A 16,826-nucleotide genomic window follows, 5' to 3' on the forward strand; every position below is an offset into this window, starting at 1 on the left:
GCGTTCACCCCTGAAGAGTTCCCATACAGAAGCAAAGAGAGGTGACTGCTATTAATATCTGGGTGACCCAGAGCCAGAGACACATCTGGGAGTTCACATTAGCCTCTCAAAGCTATGTCTCTTCTCTTTTTTTTGTCTGGTTTGTCGGTTTGAGACAGGGTTTCCCTCTGTCCCATGGACTGGAGTGTAGTGGCACGATCATGGCTCAGGGCAGCCTCGAACTCCTGTTTAAGAGATTCTCCCACCTAAGCCTCCTGAGTAGCTGGGAAGCTGGGTCTACAGGCATGCGCCACTAGGCTAGGCTAATTGTTTTAGTTTTTATTTTTATTAGAGATGAGGTCTTGCTCTGTTGCCCAGGCTGGTCTTAAAGTCCTGGACTCAAGCAATCTTCCCACCTTGACCTCCCAAAGTGTTGGGATTGCAGGCATGAGCCGCTGCTCCCGGCCATGACATCCCTTCTCTTCCTGGGTGCTAACTCTTCTGTGCTGCCTACTTCTCAGCAAAGAGTAAGTGCTTTCCGGATTCCAGAGTACTACTCTGTACTCCTTAAGTGTGGGCTTCATGTAGTAAAGTCTTCCAAAGAGTTTGAAGAAACTGACAAAAGCTACCTCTGCCGGGTAATCAAGGTTAACATCAATGATAAATGATATGGATAGTACACTTTTTTGTTTTTTGTTTTTTTGAGACAGAGTCTCACTCTTGTAGCCCAGGTAGCCCAGGCTGGAGTGCAGTGGTGCCACCCACCTCACTGCAACCTCCGCTTCCCGGGTTCAAGCAATTCTCCTACGTCAGCCTCCTGAGTAGCCGGAATTACAGGTGCCTTCCACCATGCCTGGCTAATTTGTGTATTTTTAGTAGAGTTGGGGTTTCACCATGTTGGCCAGGCTGGTCTTGAACTCATGACCTCAGGTGATCTGCCCGCCTCAGCCTCTCAAAGTGTTGGGATTACAGGAGTGAGCCACCACGTCTGGCTGGATAGTACATACTCTTGATATGATGTGATGAGAAGGGGCCTTTATCTTTGTGGGCTTCCTCCTAAAACCCTAGAGCCCTAGTCTAATGAAGGGACAGTCTACAATACAACCAACAATCCTCAAAAACAGTGAAGGTCACAAAAAACATTCCCAATCTGAATGAGGCATAAAACTCAATAATGTGTCAATATTGGTTCGTTGATTACAATAAATGCACCATACTAATGTAAAACATTAATAACATGGGGAAACAGGGTAGGGGGTATATGGGAACTCTCTGTGCTATCTTTGCAACTTTTCTGTAAATCTGAAACTGTTCCAAAAAATAAATTAAAAAAAAAAAAACAGATTCCAGGGCTTTCATTGTGGTCATTTAGATACCCATCTGGTGGCCACCAAGCACCACTTGCCAAGAAAAACTACAAAAAGTACCTCCCTTCAGATTTGGCTTGGAAACTATTTCCCCGGAAATCCCCCCACCCCACCCGACAAGAAAAATAAAAGCTGATTACGAATCTGGGAGGGGTGTGAGTATTTGTTCCCTGAAAAACATGACTTTAATCTTAATGAACAGAAAGACCACGGATGTTAGTGCGGATCGTTTGCAGATTCTTAATTGTATCTTTTCAAAGCAAAAGATGTCCTCCAGATTGCAGCTCTAGAAGACTGCTCTCTTCTGCTAATTATTTCCATCTCCAGCCAAAACACAAAATTATTGCTAATGACCATCTCTCGGTATCCAAGTGAAGACAGGATACCCAAAGCTAAAGCAAATCCCTCACCTAAGGTGGCCAGAGAGGACACCGAGGGAAGTTAAAACTTCATTATCTGTCTAACACAGTGCCTGTGGGAAACATCAGGCCACCAAGCCTCCTCGATAGGCTTCCCACACGAGCCAGTGAGCACAAGCCCTTCCTACGCACCAGATGTAGGCAAGCCCAGAGTGCGTCTGGAAGCTACCAACAGGCCTGCCCCTGAGCCTTCAACAAGCATTGGCTGGGCTGGGCTGGGCTGTCAAAATCAGGAAGCCTGGTTGGGTTTTTTGTTTTTTCCAAGACAACCTGCTAACCAGAAATACACAGTGAGGTTGGGCGTGTGGCCTCTTCCCCCTCCTCCTCCTCCTCCCTCTAACGAATGCTCCTGTTAAACACGTGAAGTGACAGATGAGCATTGGGCCCAGCCTGGGGAAGTCCCCAGCCCCCAGCGACTGAGGGCACTTGGAGGCACAGAGTGACAAAGTTCAGGCAGAAAGAGCCTGTGTCCTTCTGAATCCACGCGGCAGCTGCCCCCCACCCCACCCCATAGTAGAAGTTCACTTAATATAGCTCAGACCAGTCCTCTCGTGGGTGATAAGTAATGGGTTCAGCAGCAGCAGCAGAACCCAGGGAGGAAATGGGCCGGCCTTATAATACCAAAGTTTTTAACCCCCTCCAGTATCAGACAGACAACCTCTCCCTCAGTTTCAACACAAAGTCCCCATCAACCACTGCTCACAGGAGGTGATGGGAACTGCATGGCCTCCCTTCAGTGCCTGGAGGGAAGGAGCAGCCTCCTAGCCTTGATAACTGGATTCAGCTGCAACACCCCCACCTTTTTTTTTTTTTTTTTTTGCAACCCCTCCCTGCTAACTCCATTCTTTGCTTCCTCACCTCCTCCCTCCAAAGGCACAGAAATCATGTCCCTTGCCCTTTGACAACCCAGTCCCAAGCAAGAGGCCAGCAGACGGCACCCGCTCCCCAGCCTTGGGACCTGCCTGCCACCTTTTGCTGAGAGTGACCCTCAGGGAGCAGTCACAAGCAACCAGAAAACGGTGCCCCTAAAGGGCAAGAGGGAGCCGACCACCCCCTAAGGGTGGCAGTGGCCACTGACGCCTCCCCTCCCTGGCACCTGGGTAGGGGTACCCTCCCTCCAGGCCCCTTAGGAAGAGGAGCAGCTGGAGCCAAGAGGACTCCTATGCCCAGTCCCCAGGCCTGAGCCCCTGGCGGGCTCAGGGGCCAGGCCAGGGGGAGCCTCCACCGACCTTCGTTCGGATTCAAATACTCATAGTCGAAGAGGATGGAGAAGTCAAGCTCGTCTTGGGGGCTGCCCCCGGGCTCGTGGACTGGGGCGTCCCCGCCGTCAGGTTGGGGCTGCTGCTCAGGGGCGTTCATGGTGCGCAGGGCGGGAGGGCTGCGGGGCTGAGGGCGAGGGCGGGCGCAGCTAGCTCTGGGACCCCTCGCTGGGGGCTGGCAGAGGCGGCTCGAGCGGCGGGGTCCCTTTCCTCGTGGGGACGCACGCCGGGTCCGGGGTCTGCGCGCCGGGAGCAGCGGGTCCTGGACGTGCCCGGGGAAGCTGAGCGGCGGCGGCGACGGCGGCGCGAGCTTCCTGCTCCGGAGGCACCTGTTGCAGCCCGGGGAGGGCGGGTGGGGGGGGGGGGGGGGGGGGGGGCGGGGACAGGGCGGCCAGGCCGGCGGGGGCAGGGCCGCCACCCGGGGACCGGAGGGGAGGGGCGCGCGGCCTGGGCTGGCCGGTGCCGGGAGGAAGGAGGTTGCCCGCGGACCTGACCGCACCGTCTCGGGCCACCGCTGGGCGCTGGGGCGGCCGCTGTCTCCCACCCTCCACGGGTGAGCGCGACACGCCCTGCGCGAACCAGGGTCTGGACAAGAAAGCTACCGCCACTAGGACTTTTGCCCTAAGGGACCCACTGGCCCCACACTTTTTCCTGCTTTTCTTCTCCATGGGGTGGAAGGGGGTTTCCACCCACTTCTATTGCAGACCCGTGTCTCCAGACATCTCCGTGTGCCCACGGGGGCGGCATGATTTTCACAGTACTTCAGACACCTGCATGGCCCTGAACTCAAGTCCCCAGCGCCTGGGAAGGAATCAGACTGACAGCACTAGTCCCCTCGTTACAGCTATGCCTCCTGGCCACCTACCACGTGCCAGGTGCTGGGCATCCAGCAGGAGCCAGACAGTGTTGCCCTCAGAAGCTCAGGCTCTGGTAGTGGGAGAGACCTGAAGGAGAGAAACGGGACAAAAAGCATCTCCTTATGGGGCCAGGAGAGAACTCACCAGGGTAAAGGTTGGGGAGGCTTTAGTCCCTTGGGTGGTCAAGGAGGCCCTCTCTGGAGAGGTGACATTTGAAGAATCCTGATTGATGAGGCGATCTTGGGGAAACGTGTTCTGGCAATGAGAACCAAAACACAGCCAGAGCTCGAGGGGGCTGGGTGTGCTGGAGGGAGAACTGAGGAGTACAGTTCTGATGGGGCGGTTGGCAAGTGACAAACACGCCTGGCTGCTTGTTTAAAGCATGATTCCCAGGCCCCTCCCTGGAGCTTCTGATTCCATAAGTCTGAATACAGACTCGTGGATATGTATTTTTAATTAAGCACCCAACGTGAGCATTTATGAACAGGTACATTTGGCAAATGCTGCATAAGGACCCAGTAACTAAGGAACACCCTCCAATAAAACTCTGCTGGGGGCTCTGCCAATTTAACTGAAGTTGGAAACAGACTCACAGAGGTAAGAAAAGATCAAAACAGTGTTCTTCAACCCTTCCCACACATTAGAATCACCTGGGACACCTTTTCACACACTCGTGCCAGGCTGCAATCCAAACCCACTGAAGCAGAATGTCTGAATTTTGTTTGTTTGGTTGGTTTTGTTTTTGAGATGGAGTCTCGCTCTGTCGCCCAGGCTTGAGTGCAGTGGTGCCATCTCGGCTCACTGCAAGCTCCACCTTCTGGGTTCACACCATTCTCCTGCCTCAGCCTCCTAAGTAGCTGGGACTACAGGCACCCGCCACCACGCCCGGCTAATTTTTTGTATTTTTAGTAGCAACGGGGTTTCCCCGTGTTAGCCAGGAAGGTCTCGATCTCCTGACCTCGTGATCCGCCCACCCCGGCCTCCCAAAGTGCTGGAATTACAGGCGTGAGCTACCGCACCCAGCCTGATTTTTTTTTTTTAAGTTTCAGATGAATCTAAGGTGCAGCCAGTGTTGAGAATGAGAAGATTAGATGGGAGAGGCCTTAAGATCCTCGTGAGAACCCAGGTTGACCCCAAGTGATTCGAGTCCTTCCCCATGTGCCAGGAGGAATTGAGGACACACACTCTTCAGTGGGAGCCATCTCAGCTCCATTAAGGGGAATTTGTGCCAAGCCATCCATCATTCCACAAATATTTATTGAGCACCTGCCTGGCACTGCCACAAGATGTTAGGGATGCAACCATAAACAAACCACAGCCTCTCCCTTCATCATGTGTATGCCCTAAAAGCAAAGAAGCACAGTTATGAACGGGGTTTTCCAAATTGCACTCAGACCAGTGGTTCTTAACCCAGACTACACATTAGAATCACCTGGAGAGCTGTTAAAATTTGTATTCAAATACCTGAGCACCACCAGACATCGATTTGATCAGAATGTCTGGGGTTGGGACTCAGGCATCAGTAGTTTGTAAAAACTCACCAGATGCTTCCAATGTGTGGCCAGAGATGAAAACCACTTTAGTTTAGACTCAAACTCTATTGCAGAGGCCTGGGGCTGGCTCAGGACTCATTTCAGAGTCTTGGGCAGCACCTCCTGGTTGTCAGAGCATAAAGAAATTCCAGCCTTTGTTTCCTAAGGATAGGCACTTCTATGCCATGTGTATCCAACAAGTATCTTGCAGGTGGCTAATGCATTTAGGTGGAGGAGGGAAGAGTGAGGACCCCAGCTAGGATACTTATAGACAAGTATCTAGAAAGAGATGGATTCTTCTGGGTCCTTATGACAGGGACCCAAGGTCCAGATGATGAAATTTTGGCCAATAAACAAGAAAACCAGGCTTCCTCTATGCTTTAGAAAAGGAGAAAAGCTGGGAATGCCTCCCCACATCCTTTCTCATCCCTCCATCCCATAATTATTAAGTGCCACTAAATCTAGTGGACACTTGTTGATTGTGCCTACCCAGAATAATTCATCTCTTCTTCTCATAACAGCACCCCAGTGTGTTCCTTGGGGAAACTACTCTAAACATAATCTTGTTAGAGCTTTCAACCTAGCTGCTCCGCCTTCCCCAAGCAAAGAAGTGGATGAATGACCCAGACTGGGCCAGAGAATTTTATCTCCACTAGCCTAAGATCCACTAAGGCAGGGGCTATGACCACCTCATTCGCAGCTTTATGTACAATGGATGTGTGGATAAAAGGAGGATGGATAAGTAGATGGATGGATGGCTGGGTGAATGGAGGATGGATGGATGGAAGATGGATAGATGGATGGATAGGGGATGGTTGGATGAATGGATGGATAATGGATGGAGGAGTGCATGGAGGGTGGACGGATGGAAGGTTGGATGGATGGAGGATAAATGGATGAATGAAGGATAGATGGATGGATTGATGGAGGATAGATGGATGAACAGATGGATGAAAGAGCAAATGTGTTGCATGGATGAATGGATCCATTAATCAATGGAAGAGTAGATGTTTTCCTGGATGGATGCAGAGTCTGACTCTCCTTAAAATCCTTAGAGTTTTCTTTAAGGGTCCTCCACCCTGAGGCTTACCCTGGCCACCCAACTGCTAGGGCAAGAACCTAAATTCTTACCCCAACTCCACTTCCTCTTCAGCTACCCAACGATATAAATGAGATATTAAAGGGAAGATCACTTTGCAGCTGATCAAGTGCTACAGGAATTTCAGCCTGAGGCAGGACAGTTCAGGACAGTCTAACTGCCTTCGTTGTCCCTCTGAACAGTGGATATATTTTCAAAGCTTCTGGGACTTGGAGTCTGGACTATTGTAATCAGAGTTGTTTAAAAGGAAGTGGTTCAGACTAGGTGCCAACCCATAAAAAGAGTTTCTGCTGGACAGCGGGGAGTAAAAGGGTCTTCTTCCCTAAAGGTTACCTTGAAGGGTGGTAGTTCGGGCTGTGGGAAAGGCATATTTTCAATTCAAAAATAAATAATCTGTGCTCTTAGGAACAAGGTCCAGGAGAAGAATGCATGACTTTTATGCATTGAGAGCAACTCTGGGAGGTGGAGGGATGGGGGTGGGATGGTGGCCTTCACAGGGCAGCTCTGTCAACTTTCTCTCTATCCCGTGTCCTACCTCCTTTGGACACCCTGGCCTTTGAGTTTTTCCCCAGCCTCTCCAACCGAAGTGCAACAGAAAGCTAGTGAAGCTAGTGAGACTTTGAAACTTCCAGCACACATTGGTACTATTTGACCCTGGAACTATTTGGCCCAGGAACTCAGCTCCCTTCAACATGCACTTAATCCCAGAGTCTAATTACAGCCTGAGATAGGTGCCATGAAAGGCAAGGAGAATGTGTTCTGGAGCTTATGTCAAGGAAACCTGATGTAGACAGGGAATTCAGGCAAGGCTGCCCTAGGGAGGCGATGTTTAAGCTGGGACTGGAAGGCTGGTAGAAGTTAGTTAGGGAATGACAAGGGGAGGTACTAACAGAGCGATGAGGGAGTATGTGTAAAGGCTCTGAGGCAGGAGGAAATTTGAAACAATAGAGGACCCCAAAGAAGACGGGAGTGGCAGGTGCTCAGAGAAGGATGAGAAGATGGTGTAAGATCAGGCTAGGAGGTAAGTGGGGCCCAGGAGACCATGTTGAGAGTTTGGGACCTGAAAGCAATTGGGAACAATTGGAGAGTGTTAGGCAGCACATGACAGAATCATAGGTGAGTTTTTAGAGGATGGCTCTGGGTTCTCTGAGGATGCAGAATTGCAGGGGGCAAGGGTTGAAGCAGGAGGACCAACTAGGCAGTTTTTATAGTCATCTAGGCAAGAGATAATGGGGGCGTGAACTACAGAGATAAGTGGTAGCCATAGAGATAAGAAAACGTGGAAGGATTCACGAGACTCATAGACTCTCATCCTTTGGTCCATCTGTGAGTTACCTCTCTTCCTCTTCTAGGCTTCCTTAAAATGGAGCATAATTTGGGTCCACCTGGATAGAAATAGTCAAGAAGCACTGACTCCTGAAGCACCTTCAAGAAGCTCCTCCTGGCTCTGCGTCCCCAGGCTGCTTCAAGATTGCCCTGGAGTTACCCACCACCTACAGCTCTGCCTTCCTTTCCACCTTCTGGTAGAAAGCTCATTTTAATCTACAACCTGAGCCTCTCCGCAGAAATCCAGGCTTGTATATCCAATGTCAATCCAACATCTCCACTGGGGCGTCTAACAGGCACCTCAGTGTGAATGTGTCGGAAACCAAAGCCTACGTCTCCAGCTGTTCCTGCCTCATTATGCCTCAACTCAAGTATTGCTCTGCCTGTAATCCAGTTCTCCAATCAAACACCGAAGAGTGGTTCTTGAGTCCTTGCCTCTTCTCATGCCCACATGCAAACGCTCAGCAAATGCAGGCAGTTGCACCAAATGTAACCGAAAGCCACCCATTTCTCACTAACTTCACTGTCCTTCCTCCCACCTCCCAAGAATCCAGGCCTTCATTATTTCTTACTTGGACAACTGCAGAAGCCTCCTCCCTGGACTTGCTACTTCCACTTTTGCCCCTGTGTGGAGCAACCAGAGGGAGCCTTTAAAAAATACACATCTGATAAACCCTCCAGTGGTTTCCCATTAAATTAAAATTAAATAGAAAGCCCTTGGTCTGCAAGGCCCTACGTAAGCTACATCCCACCTGGCTCTCCTTGGGTATCATCTCCTGCCATTCCCCCCTTCTCTTACTCCCTCTGCCACCCTCATCGTCCACCTATTCCTTGAAAACGCCCACATGACCCCACTCCAGGGCCTTTGCACCCACCATTCCCTCAGATATTTCCTGGCCGCTACCTCTCTTTGTTCATTTCACAGCTCAAAAGTCACCTTTGAGAGACCTTCCCTGCCTGTCCTAATGAAAATCGCATCCCCCGGCATTCTCTGTCTCCTCACCCTGCTTCATGTTCCTCATTGCCCTTTCCACATGGTATATTTTATTCATATGTATATTTCTTCGTCAGTTTGTTGCCTGTTCCTTTCACTTGAGTGCAGTCCCCACAAGGGCAGGGATATTTGTCTGTTTTCATCCCTGGGGTATCTAGAGTTGCCAAGTTTAGCAAATACAAATACAGGACACCCAGTTAAATTTGAATTTTAGACAATGAATGCTTTTCTTAGTGGAACTATGTCCCAAATAGTATGTGGGACAGACATAAACTAAGAAGTTATTCATTGTTTACCTGAAATTCAAATTTAAATGGACATCCTGTATTTTTATCTGGCAACCCCAGCTGTATCCCCAGATTCTAGACTGGTAGCCAGTACATGGTAGGTTCTCACTAAAAAGCAGCTGAAGGAGTGAATGGAAGAATGGCACCCAAAAGAGCTTCTACCTGGGAGATTAATCAGTGAATAAAACTGCACCATTAGGAGAACCCAAGTTCCTTCTCTGCTCAGCTTAATGGGACTCAACAGGGATGTCCTGAAATTTAGCAGTGTTTTATAGCCTTGGCAGCCCAGCCTCTAGCCTGGTTCCAATACCTGTAATTATTTGTAGAGAAATAACATTTCATCTGACTCAATGGCTTCAGGGAAATTCTACCTGCACATGTTGCTTAAAAAGAAAAAGAGCCTGGTATGGTTGTGCAGACCTGTAGTTCCAGCTACTTGGAGACTGAGATGGAAGGATCGCTCAAGCCCATGAGTTTGAGGCTGCAACGCATGACAATTGCACCTGTGAATAACCACAGCTCTTCAGCCTGGGCAACATAGCAAGACCCCGTCTCCAAAACAAGGAGTGAGGCACAGAAAGAAAAAGACTATCTATAAAAGACGATGTTCTGTTAGAGAAAATACGTAAAGGTCTTGAGGTTTTTTGGGAGGGGGGGTTGTTTGTTTGTTTGTTTGTTTGTTTTTTGAGATGGAGTTTCGCTCTTGTTGCCCAGGCTGGAGTGCAACGGCGCAATCTCAGCTCACCGCAATTTCTGCCTCCCAGGTTCAAGTGATTCTCCTGCCTCCGCCTATAATAGCTGGGATTATAGGCATGTGCCACCACACCCAGCTAATTTGAGTTATTTATAACAAGACTGGTACATTTGAATCCCTTCCACCCCTTCCAGGCTGACCTTCCTGCTGTAGGTCAATGGCATGAAGACATAAATGTTTGACTAAGCCTGGAGTGATCTTGTGGTACATTAAAGAACAACCCACAGCTGGGATGCCCAAGATCCAAACTGAGTTCTTTCTCTAACTCATTCTGTGACCTTTAAGCAAGACACCTTCTGTGCCTCAGTTTCTCCATCTGTCAAATGGGAGGAGGTGAATTAGATAATACCTGAGTTACCATTTCAGCTCTAAAATTCAAGGATTGTTTAACAAGGAAAACCAAGCTAATCTGAGTAGCAGCCGGGGCTCGCTTCATGGGATGTGACATGCAGAGTCACACAGCACCCCGCACCTGGAACAGCCTGTGCTTAGAAGGAGCCTGCACTTGGTTGAATGCTCTGCTGTTGACATTTTTAAAATTCTGAATACTTTTTGAACAAGAGGCAATGCATTTTCATTTTGCACAATGCCCTGAAAATTATGCAGCCGGCTCTGATAGTGTACAGATGCTCCTCAACTTATGATGAGTGACATCCCGATATACCCACGATACACTGAAAATATTGTTGGGTTGAAAATGCATTTAGGCAGGGCATGGTGGTTCATGCCTATAATCCCAGCACTTTGGGAGGCTAAGGCAGGAGGATGGCCTGAGGCCAGGAGTTGGAGACCAGTCTAGGCAACAGAGCAAGACCCCGTTCTCTATGAAAAATAAAAATAGGCCGGGCGTGGTGGCTCAGGCCTGTAATCCCAGCACTTTGGGAGGCCGAGACGGGCGGATCACGAGGTCAGGAGATTGAGACCATCCTGGCTAACATGGTGAAACCCCATCCCTACTAAAAATACAAAACATGAGCCGGGCGAGGTGGCGGTAATCCCAGCTACTCGGGAGGCTGAGGCAGGAGAATGGCGTAAACCCGGGAGGCGGAGCTTGCAGTGAACTGAGATCCGGCCACTGCACTCCAGCCTGGGCAACAGAGAGAGACTCCGTCTCAAAAAAATAAAAATAAAACTAAAAATAAACTGGCTGGGCTCCCATTTGAACCCCAGGAGCTTCAGGCTGCAGTAAACCATGATTGCACCACTGCATTCCAACAGAGTAAGACCCATGTCTAAAAAATAATAATAATAGGCCAAGCACAGTGGCTCATACCTGTAATCCCAGCACTTTGGGAAGCCGAGGAGGGTGGATCACCTAAGGTCAGGAGTTCAAGACCAGCCTGGCCAATGTAGTGAAGCCCCGTCACTACTAAAAATACGAAAATTAGCCAGGCACGGTGGCAGGTGCCTGTAATTCCAGCTACTTGGGAGGCTGAGGCAGGAGAACCACTTGAACCTGGGAGGTGGAGGTTGTAGTGAGCCAAGATCACGCCACTGTGCTCCAGCCTGGGTGACAAGAGTGAAACTCCATCTCAAAAATAATAATAATAATATATACAAAGAAAATGCATTTAATATGCTTAACCTGCTGAACACCATAGCTTACTAGCCTACCTTAAACATGCTCAGAACATTAACAGTCACCTACACAATTGATTTTGGGCAAAATCACCCAACACAGAGACGACTTGATAATGAGGTGTTGAATATCTTCTGTAATTTATTGAATACTACACTGAAAGAGAAAAACAGAATGGTTTATGGGTACCCAAAGTACAGTTTCTACTGAACTCATATCGCTTTCACACCATCGTAAAGAAATCCTAAATCAAACATCGTAAGTCAGGGACCATCTGTATAACACACAAGTCACAAATTTTCATCATGAACTCCGTGTCCTAACAACCTCCCATTATAATAAAACACTGCTTATAAAAGGCAGGCATTGAAACGTTTTAAGTCAGATTCGAAAAGTGGGAACATTCTTTACTAGACTCCAGAAACAATCTCCCTTCAACGGAAGCATTCCCTGGGACTCATGATCACTCTAGGTGTTAATATATAACTTATAGACAGATGCATTTGACTCCAGCAAGGCTGGTACTAGGGTGAGGCAAGAGAGGTAAAATGAAAGAGGGCACCAAAAACTCAGTAATTAGATAAATTATATCTTCACGCCATGTTTTAAAACATCAAAATGCATGCCAAAAAAAAAAAAAAACCTTGCTGAACAAGCTATTAGAATTTTAATAAAGACATGTTAACAGTCCATGTGAGCCATATTGCATCCTAAGGCCAAAGGGAAAATGAGTAATGTTGATCTTGTCTTTATTTAACATTTTTTATTTATTTTTTTGAGACAGGGTCCCGCTCTGTCACCCAGGCTGGAGTGCAGTGGCGAGAGCGTGGCTCACTACAGCTTCAACCTCCCGGGCTCAGATGATCCGCTCACCTCAGCCTCCTCCTAGCTGGGACTACAGGCTCCTGTCACTATGCTCTGCTATTTTATTTATTTATTTATTTATTTATTTATTTATTTATTTATTTATTTATTTATTTTAGTAGAGACAAGGTCTCACTATGTTGCCTAGGTTGGTCTCGTACTCCTGGGCTCAAGCTACCACATCTGGCCTTTTTAAAAAAAGTCTATCATGGAATTTTGGCATTAATTTTGTTTTTAAAATATTATATTAGGTCAGGTGTGGTGGCTCACACCTGTAATTCCATCCAGCACTTTGGGAGGCCAAGGTGGGCGGATCATGAGGTCAGGAGATCAAGACCATCCTGGCTAACACGGTGAAACCCCATCTCTACTAAAAATACAAAACAATGGCATGAACCTGGGAGGCGGAGCTTGCAGTGAGCCAAGATCACGCCACTGCACTCCAGCCTGGGTGACAGAGCAAGTCTCCAACTCAAAAAAAAAAAAATTATATTAAACTATGGTTCATCCTGGGCTCACGCCTGTAATCCCAACAATTTGGGAGGCCAAGGTGGGAGGATCGCTTGAGCCCAGGAGTTCAAGACCAGCCGGGGCAACATAGTGACACCCCATCTTTATGAAGCTGAAACAGGAGGATGGCTTGAGCCCAGGAGGCCAAGGCTGCAATGAGCCGTGTTCGTGCCACTGCACTCCAGCCCAGGTGACAGAGCAAGTACCTGTCTCAAATATATATACATTTCATATACGTGTGTGTGTGTGTGTGTGTGTGTATAGTTCATCCTGATTACTGAATTTCTTGCATTTTGCTCCCCCAAATGCCTCATTGGCTTCCTCATGCTCTTGCAAAGCCATTTTTAGGGATGAGCTCCATATAGATTGAGAAAACAAGACAGTTTCAAACCTGACTTGTACTTCAATCTATCGTCTCCTACAGAGTCTTTTAAAGCCCAAAGAGGACTTCTCTGTTGTGAGAAAACTATTTTCCAAGAGGGGATTGCAGCAAAAAGCCGTTAGCTGAATACGCCACCCTCCCCCTGGGCAGACACTGATGGCCATGGGTACCTCGTAAGACAGCAGGGTTCTACTAAAACCAGCGCCCAAATCAACCTGTGGACTGTAGGAAGATGCCCCATTTGACAGCAGCAGAAGTCACAGGTCTGCAGGAGCTCCGCCAAGTCCATCCTGCAGGCATATTATGTTTGGCCTGCCCAGTAATTTCTTTTTAATCTGAACTAACATTTTTATTTTTTTAAATTTTATATTATTTTACGTTCTGGGATACACGTGCAGGAGGTGCAGGTTTGTTACATAGGTAAAAATGTGTCTTGGTGGTTTGCTGCACCCATCAACCCATCACGTAGGTACTAAGCCCCACACGCATTAGCTATTTAAGCCCCACACGCATTAGCTATTAGCATTAGCTGGTGCTCTCCCTCCCCGACCTTCCCGGCAAGGCCCCAGTGCGTGTTGTTCTCCTCCCTGTGTCCATATCGAACTAACATTTTTAAATTGGGAGATTTCACATAAAAATCCAAATTTCCAACTTCTAAAAAAAACAAAAAAATGGCAGGCAGATCCAACCACTCTAGGCCCGCATTCCCGTATGGACCAATCAGTTGGAGGGGAGTGGAAGCTGTTCCCTGGGGACTCCCCAGCCCTCCCGCACTGCCCCCCACACTTCACCCCAGCCCCCACCTGGCTGCCTCATTCATTTGTGCCACCTGCTGGGAGCCTGTGAGCTTGAGCACCTGGGCTGCAGGTTCTTGAGTCCTTCCACCTGGTCCCTGTACAACTACTTTGCCCTGGTTTTGTTTCTCCTCTTTGTTCCTTGCTTTCTAGTACATTCCCTTCTGTCTTGGGTAACAATGTTTAGAAGGAGGGCTGGCTTAGTAAACCTACCTTCCCCTTAAGTGATGGTCCTTGCTCTTAACTGAACAGGAGGCTCCATCTTCTACTAAAGCAGAGCCTCAAGGGGCAGGATGGGTAGGGCTGGTTATAACGTTAGGGGATAGAGTGTTGGTTAATATCTGCCCATCCCCACAATCATTTCTCACTCAGTGTACCTGTCACCCGTGGCCCACTCTCCCCTCCTCAGTCACCCAGGCTGTCTTCCCCTGTATGCCTCAAGATCGTTTCTCTCTCCATTCTCTTTCCTGCCATATTCTTTGCAGACTCAAACATCTGTGCCGATTTCCTAGTCTTTGAAGTCAGGGAGTGATGAGGACAAGCTGGCTGACTCAGAGGTACCCATCATCAGCTCCCATCTGCACAACCAAACCCTGGAGCACAACCCCCACTGCCTCCAAAAAAGCACAGGACATCAGCTGCTGTCTCCCTCGTTCGCTTCTCCATCAACACAGTCACTAGACCTCACCTAAGCTCACAGTCACTTAGCTTGTAAATGACTTCCCATGAGTATGTCTCCCCCAACATCACAAAAATATATCTTTCAAATGCAAATGGGCATGTCTCATAGAAGTTGGATTTTTCTCCCTACCACTTCGCCAGGTGCTCTGCCTCTGTTAGACTCTCCACAAACACCTCCGGACTCAGTGGCTCAGTGATTGAAGTGGGTCACCAGGACCCTACAGAAAAGACCCCAGAGGCTTGGTGGAAAGTGGATTTGTCCCCATCAGGAACTCTTGAAAGTTACTGAGCTGGAGAAAAGTAATAAATTGAATTTAAAACAATAAAATAATAGTAAAAATGGAAGCTAACAGAAACTGACCACTTTGTCTTTGCTGAAAGCTTCACAGACATGATTTCCTTTCAACCTTAAAACACCCCCATGTGTAAAAATTACTAATAGCCCACTTTTCAGTTAAGGAAACAAAGGCACACGGCAGGTTATGATGTGACTTGTGAAGTCACACGTGCACCATGGAAATGGTTTTGTCTTACATGAGTCTGATATTCATTACTGAGTCATGCTATTCCTGGGTGATTAGCTAAGGGTAGATTTGCCGAGGGACATTTTTGGATCAAGATGAAACCCTGAAAAGTCTCATGACTGCCAGTGATAGCGGAGGGTGGAGGAGGAGCTGATGAGGGGAATCCAGGACAGGCCGTCAAGAAAGCACATCTGAAGTGGTCTGAATATTCACAGGATTGATGACATCTACCTCTAGGTACCAAAGCCAGGGACCATCCCCATGGAACCCTGGGGCTCGAGGAAACACAGTTTGAGAACCCTAAAGGAGAAAACTCTATGGACTGGGAGGCACTGCTTCTGAGCACCTCTTCTGCCCCACACTGGCCCCAGCCATCTCCTGCCTGGGCCACTGCAGCAGCCTCCTGTCTGCCCACCTAGCATTTACTCTGACCTGGCTAGAGGCTGGTCTCCCCTTAATGGGCCGTACGACCATTTGAAAAGGTTCATTAGACCACACATCACTGTTGCTGAACATTCCCCCAGGGGCTCCTGATTACCTCAAGAATGAACTTCAGACTCCTTACAAGCTCCTATGTGGGCAGAGCGCAGTGGCTCATGCCTGTAATCCCAGCACTTTGGGAGGCCAAGGCGGGCGAATCACGAGGTCAGGAGATCGAGACCATCCTGGCTAACACAGCAAAACCCCGTCTCTACTAAAAATACAAAAAATTAGTTGGGCATGGTGGTGGGCGCCTGTAGTCCCAGCTACTCGGGAGGCTGAGGCAGGAGAATGGCGTGAACCCAGGAGGTGGAGCTTGCAGTGAGCTGAGATCGCGCCACTGCACCCCAGCCTGGGTGACAGAGCGAGACTCCGTCTCAAAAAAAAAAAAAAAAAGAGAAAAAGGATCCTACATGATCCCGTCCCACAATCTTGTCTCCATCACGCTCCCCTGCCCTTTCTGGTCCGGCCTCACTGGGCTCCATGCTGTTCACTGAGCGTCCCAAGCACATGCCTCTCCTCAGGGTCTTTGCGCTTATCGCTTATTCTGCCTGGAATGCTCTTCTTCCAGACATCTTACAGGTGGATTCCTCACCACTCAGGGGTCAACCAAAAAAAGATATCGCCTTGGAGAGGAAGGGCCATCCAGCCTGAATGAGGAATCCTACTCTTGTGGATTGAAGCGTCCCTCCCAACCCTACCAAAAAAATACATTCAAGTCCTAACTCTAGATCCTGTGAATGGGACCTTATTTGGAAATAGTGTCTTTGCAGATGTAATTAAGTTGAGATGAGGTCATACTAGACCTAAAGGGGTCCAGGCCAATGACGGCTGCCCCCGTGAGAAGAGGAATCAATGCACATGCACTTGGGAAGAAGGTCACATGAAGACAGAGGCAGAGATGCGAGTGACACAGCCACAGGCCACAGAGGCCCAAGGGTCTCCAGGAGCCACTGGAAGCTGGGAGAGACAAGGAAGGGTTTCCTCCTAGAACCTTCAGAGAGATCATGGCTCTGACACTTTGATTCAAACTTCTAGCCTCTAGAACTATGAGAGAATAACTGTATATTGTTTAAAGCCATTCAATTTGTGGTAATTTGTTACAGCAGCCACTGGAAACTAATACACACCCACCCACC

The 16,826-nt window shown here is 48.6% G+C and overlaps 1 protein-coding gene across 6 annotated transcripts in view; it reads right to left on the reverse strand.

The window, feature by feature from the left end:
* NFATC2 (nuclear factor of activated T cells 2) overlaps positions 1–3,363 on the reverse strand; it is a 155,544-nt gene extending 152,181 nt beyond the window's left edge. For all 6 annotated transcript variants that reach the window (XM_023184179.1, XM_023184180.1, XM_023184178.1 and 3 more), the window contains exon 1: positions 2,995–3,363. Coding sequence is in view for 4 of the 6 variants with exons in the window: in XM_023184178.1 (XP_023039946.1) it covers positions 2,995–3,124 (130 nt within the window). In the remaining 2 variants the exon portion in view is untranslated. The remainder of the gene's footprint in view (positions 1–2,994) is intronic.
* Between the last annotated feature and the right edge of the window lie 13,463 nt (positions 3,364–16,826).

The sequence above is a fragment of the Piliocolobus tephrosceles genome, chromosome 20 (assembly GCF_002776525.5).
Source record: "Piliocolobus tephrosceles isolate RC106 chromosome 20, ASM277652v3, whole genome shotgun sequence".
In the NCBI taxonomy this organism is placed as follows: Eukaryota; Metazoa; Chordata; class Mammalia; order Primates; family Cercopithecidae; genus Piliocolobus; species Piliocolobus tephrosceles.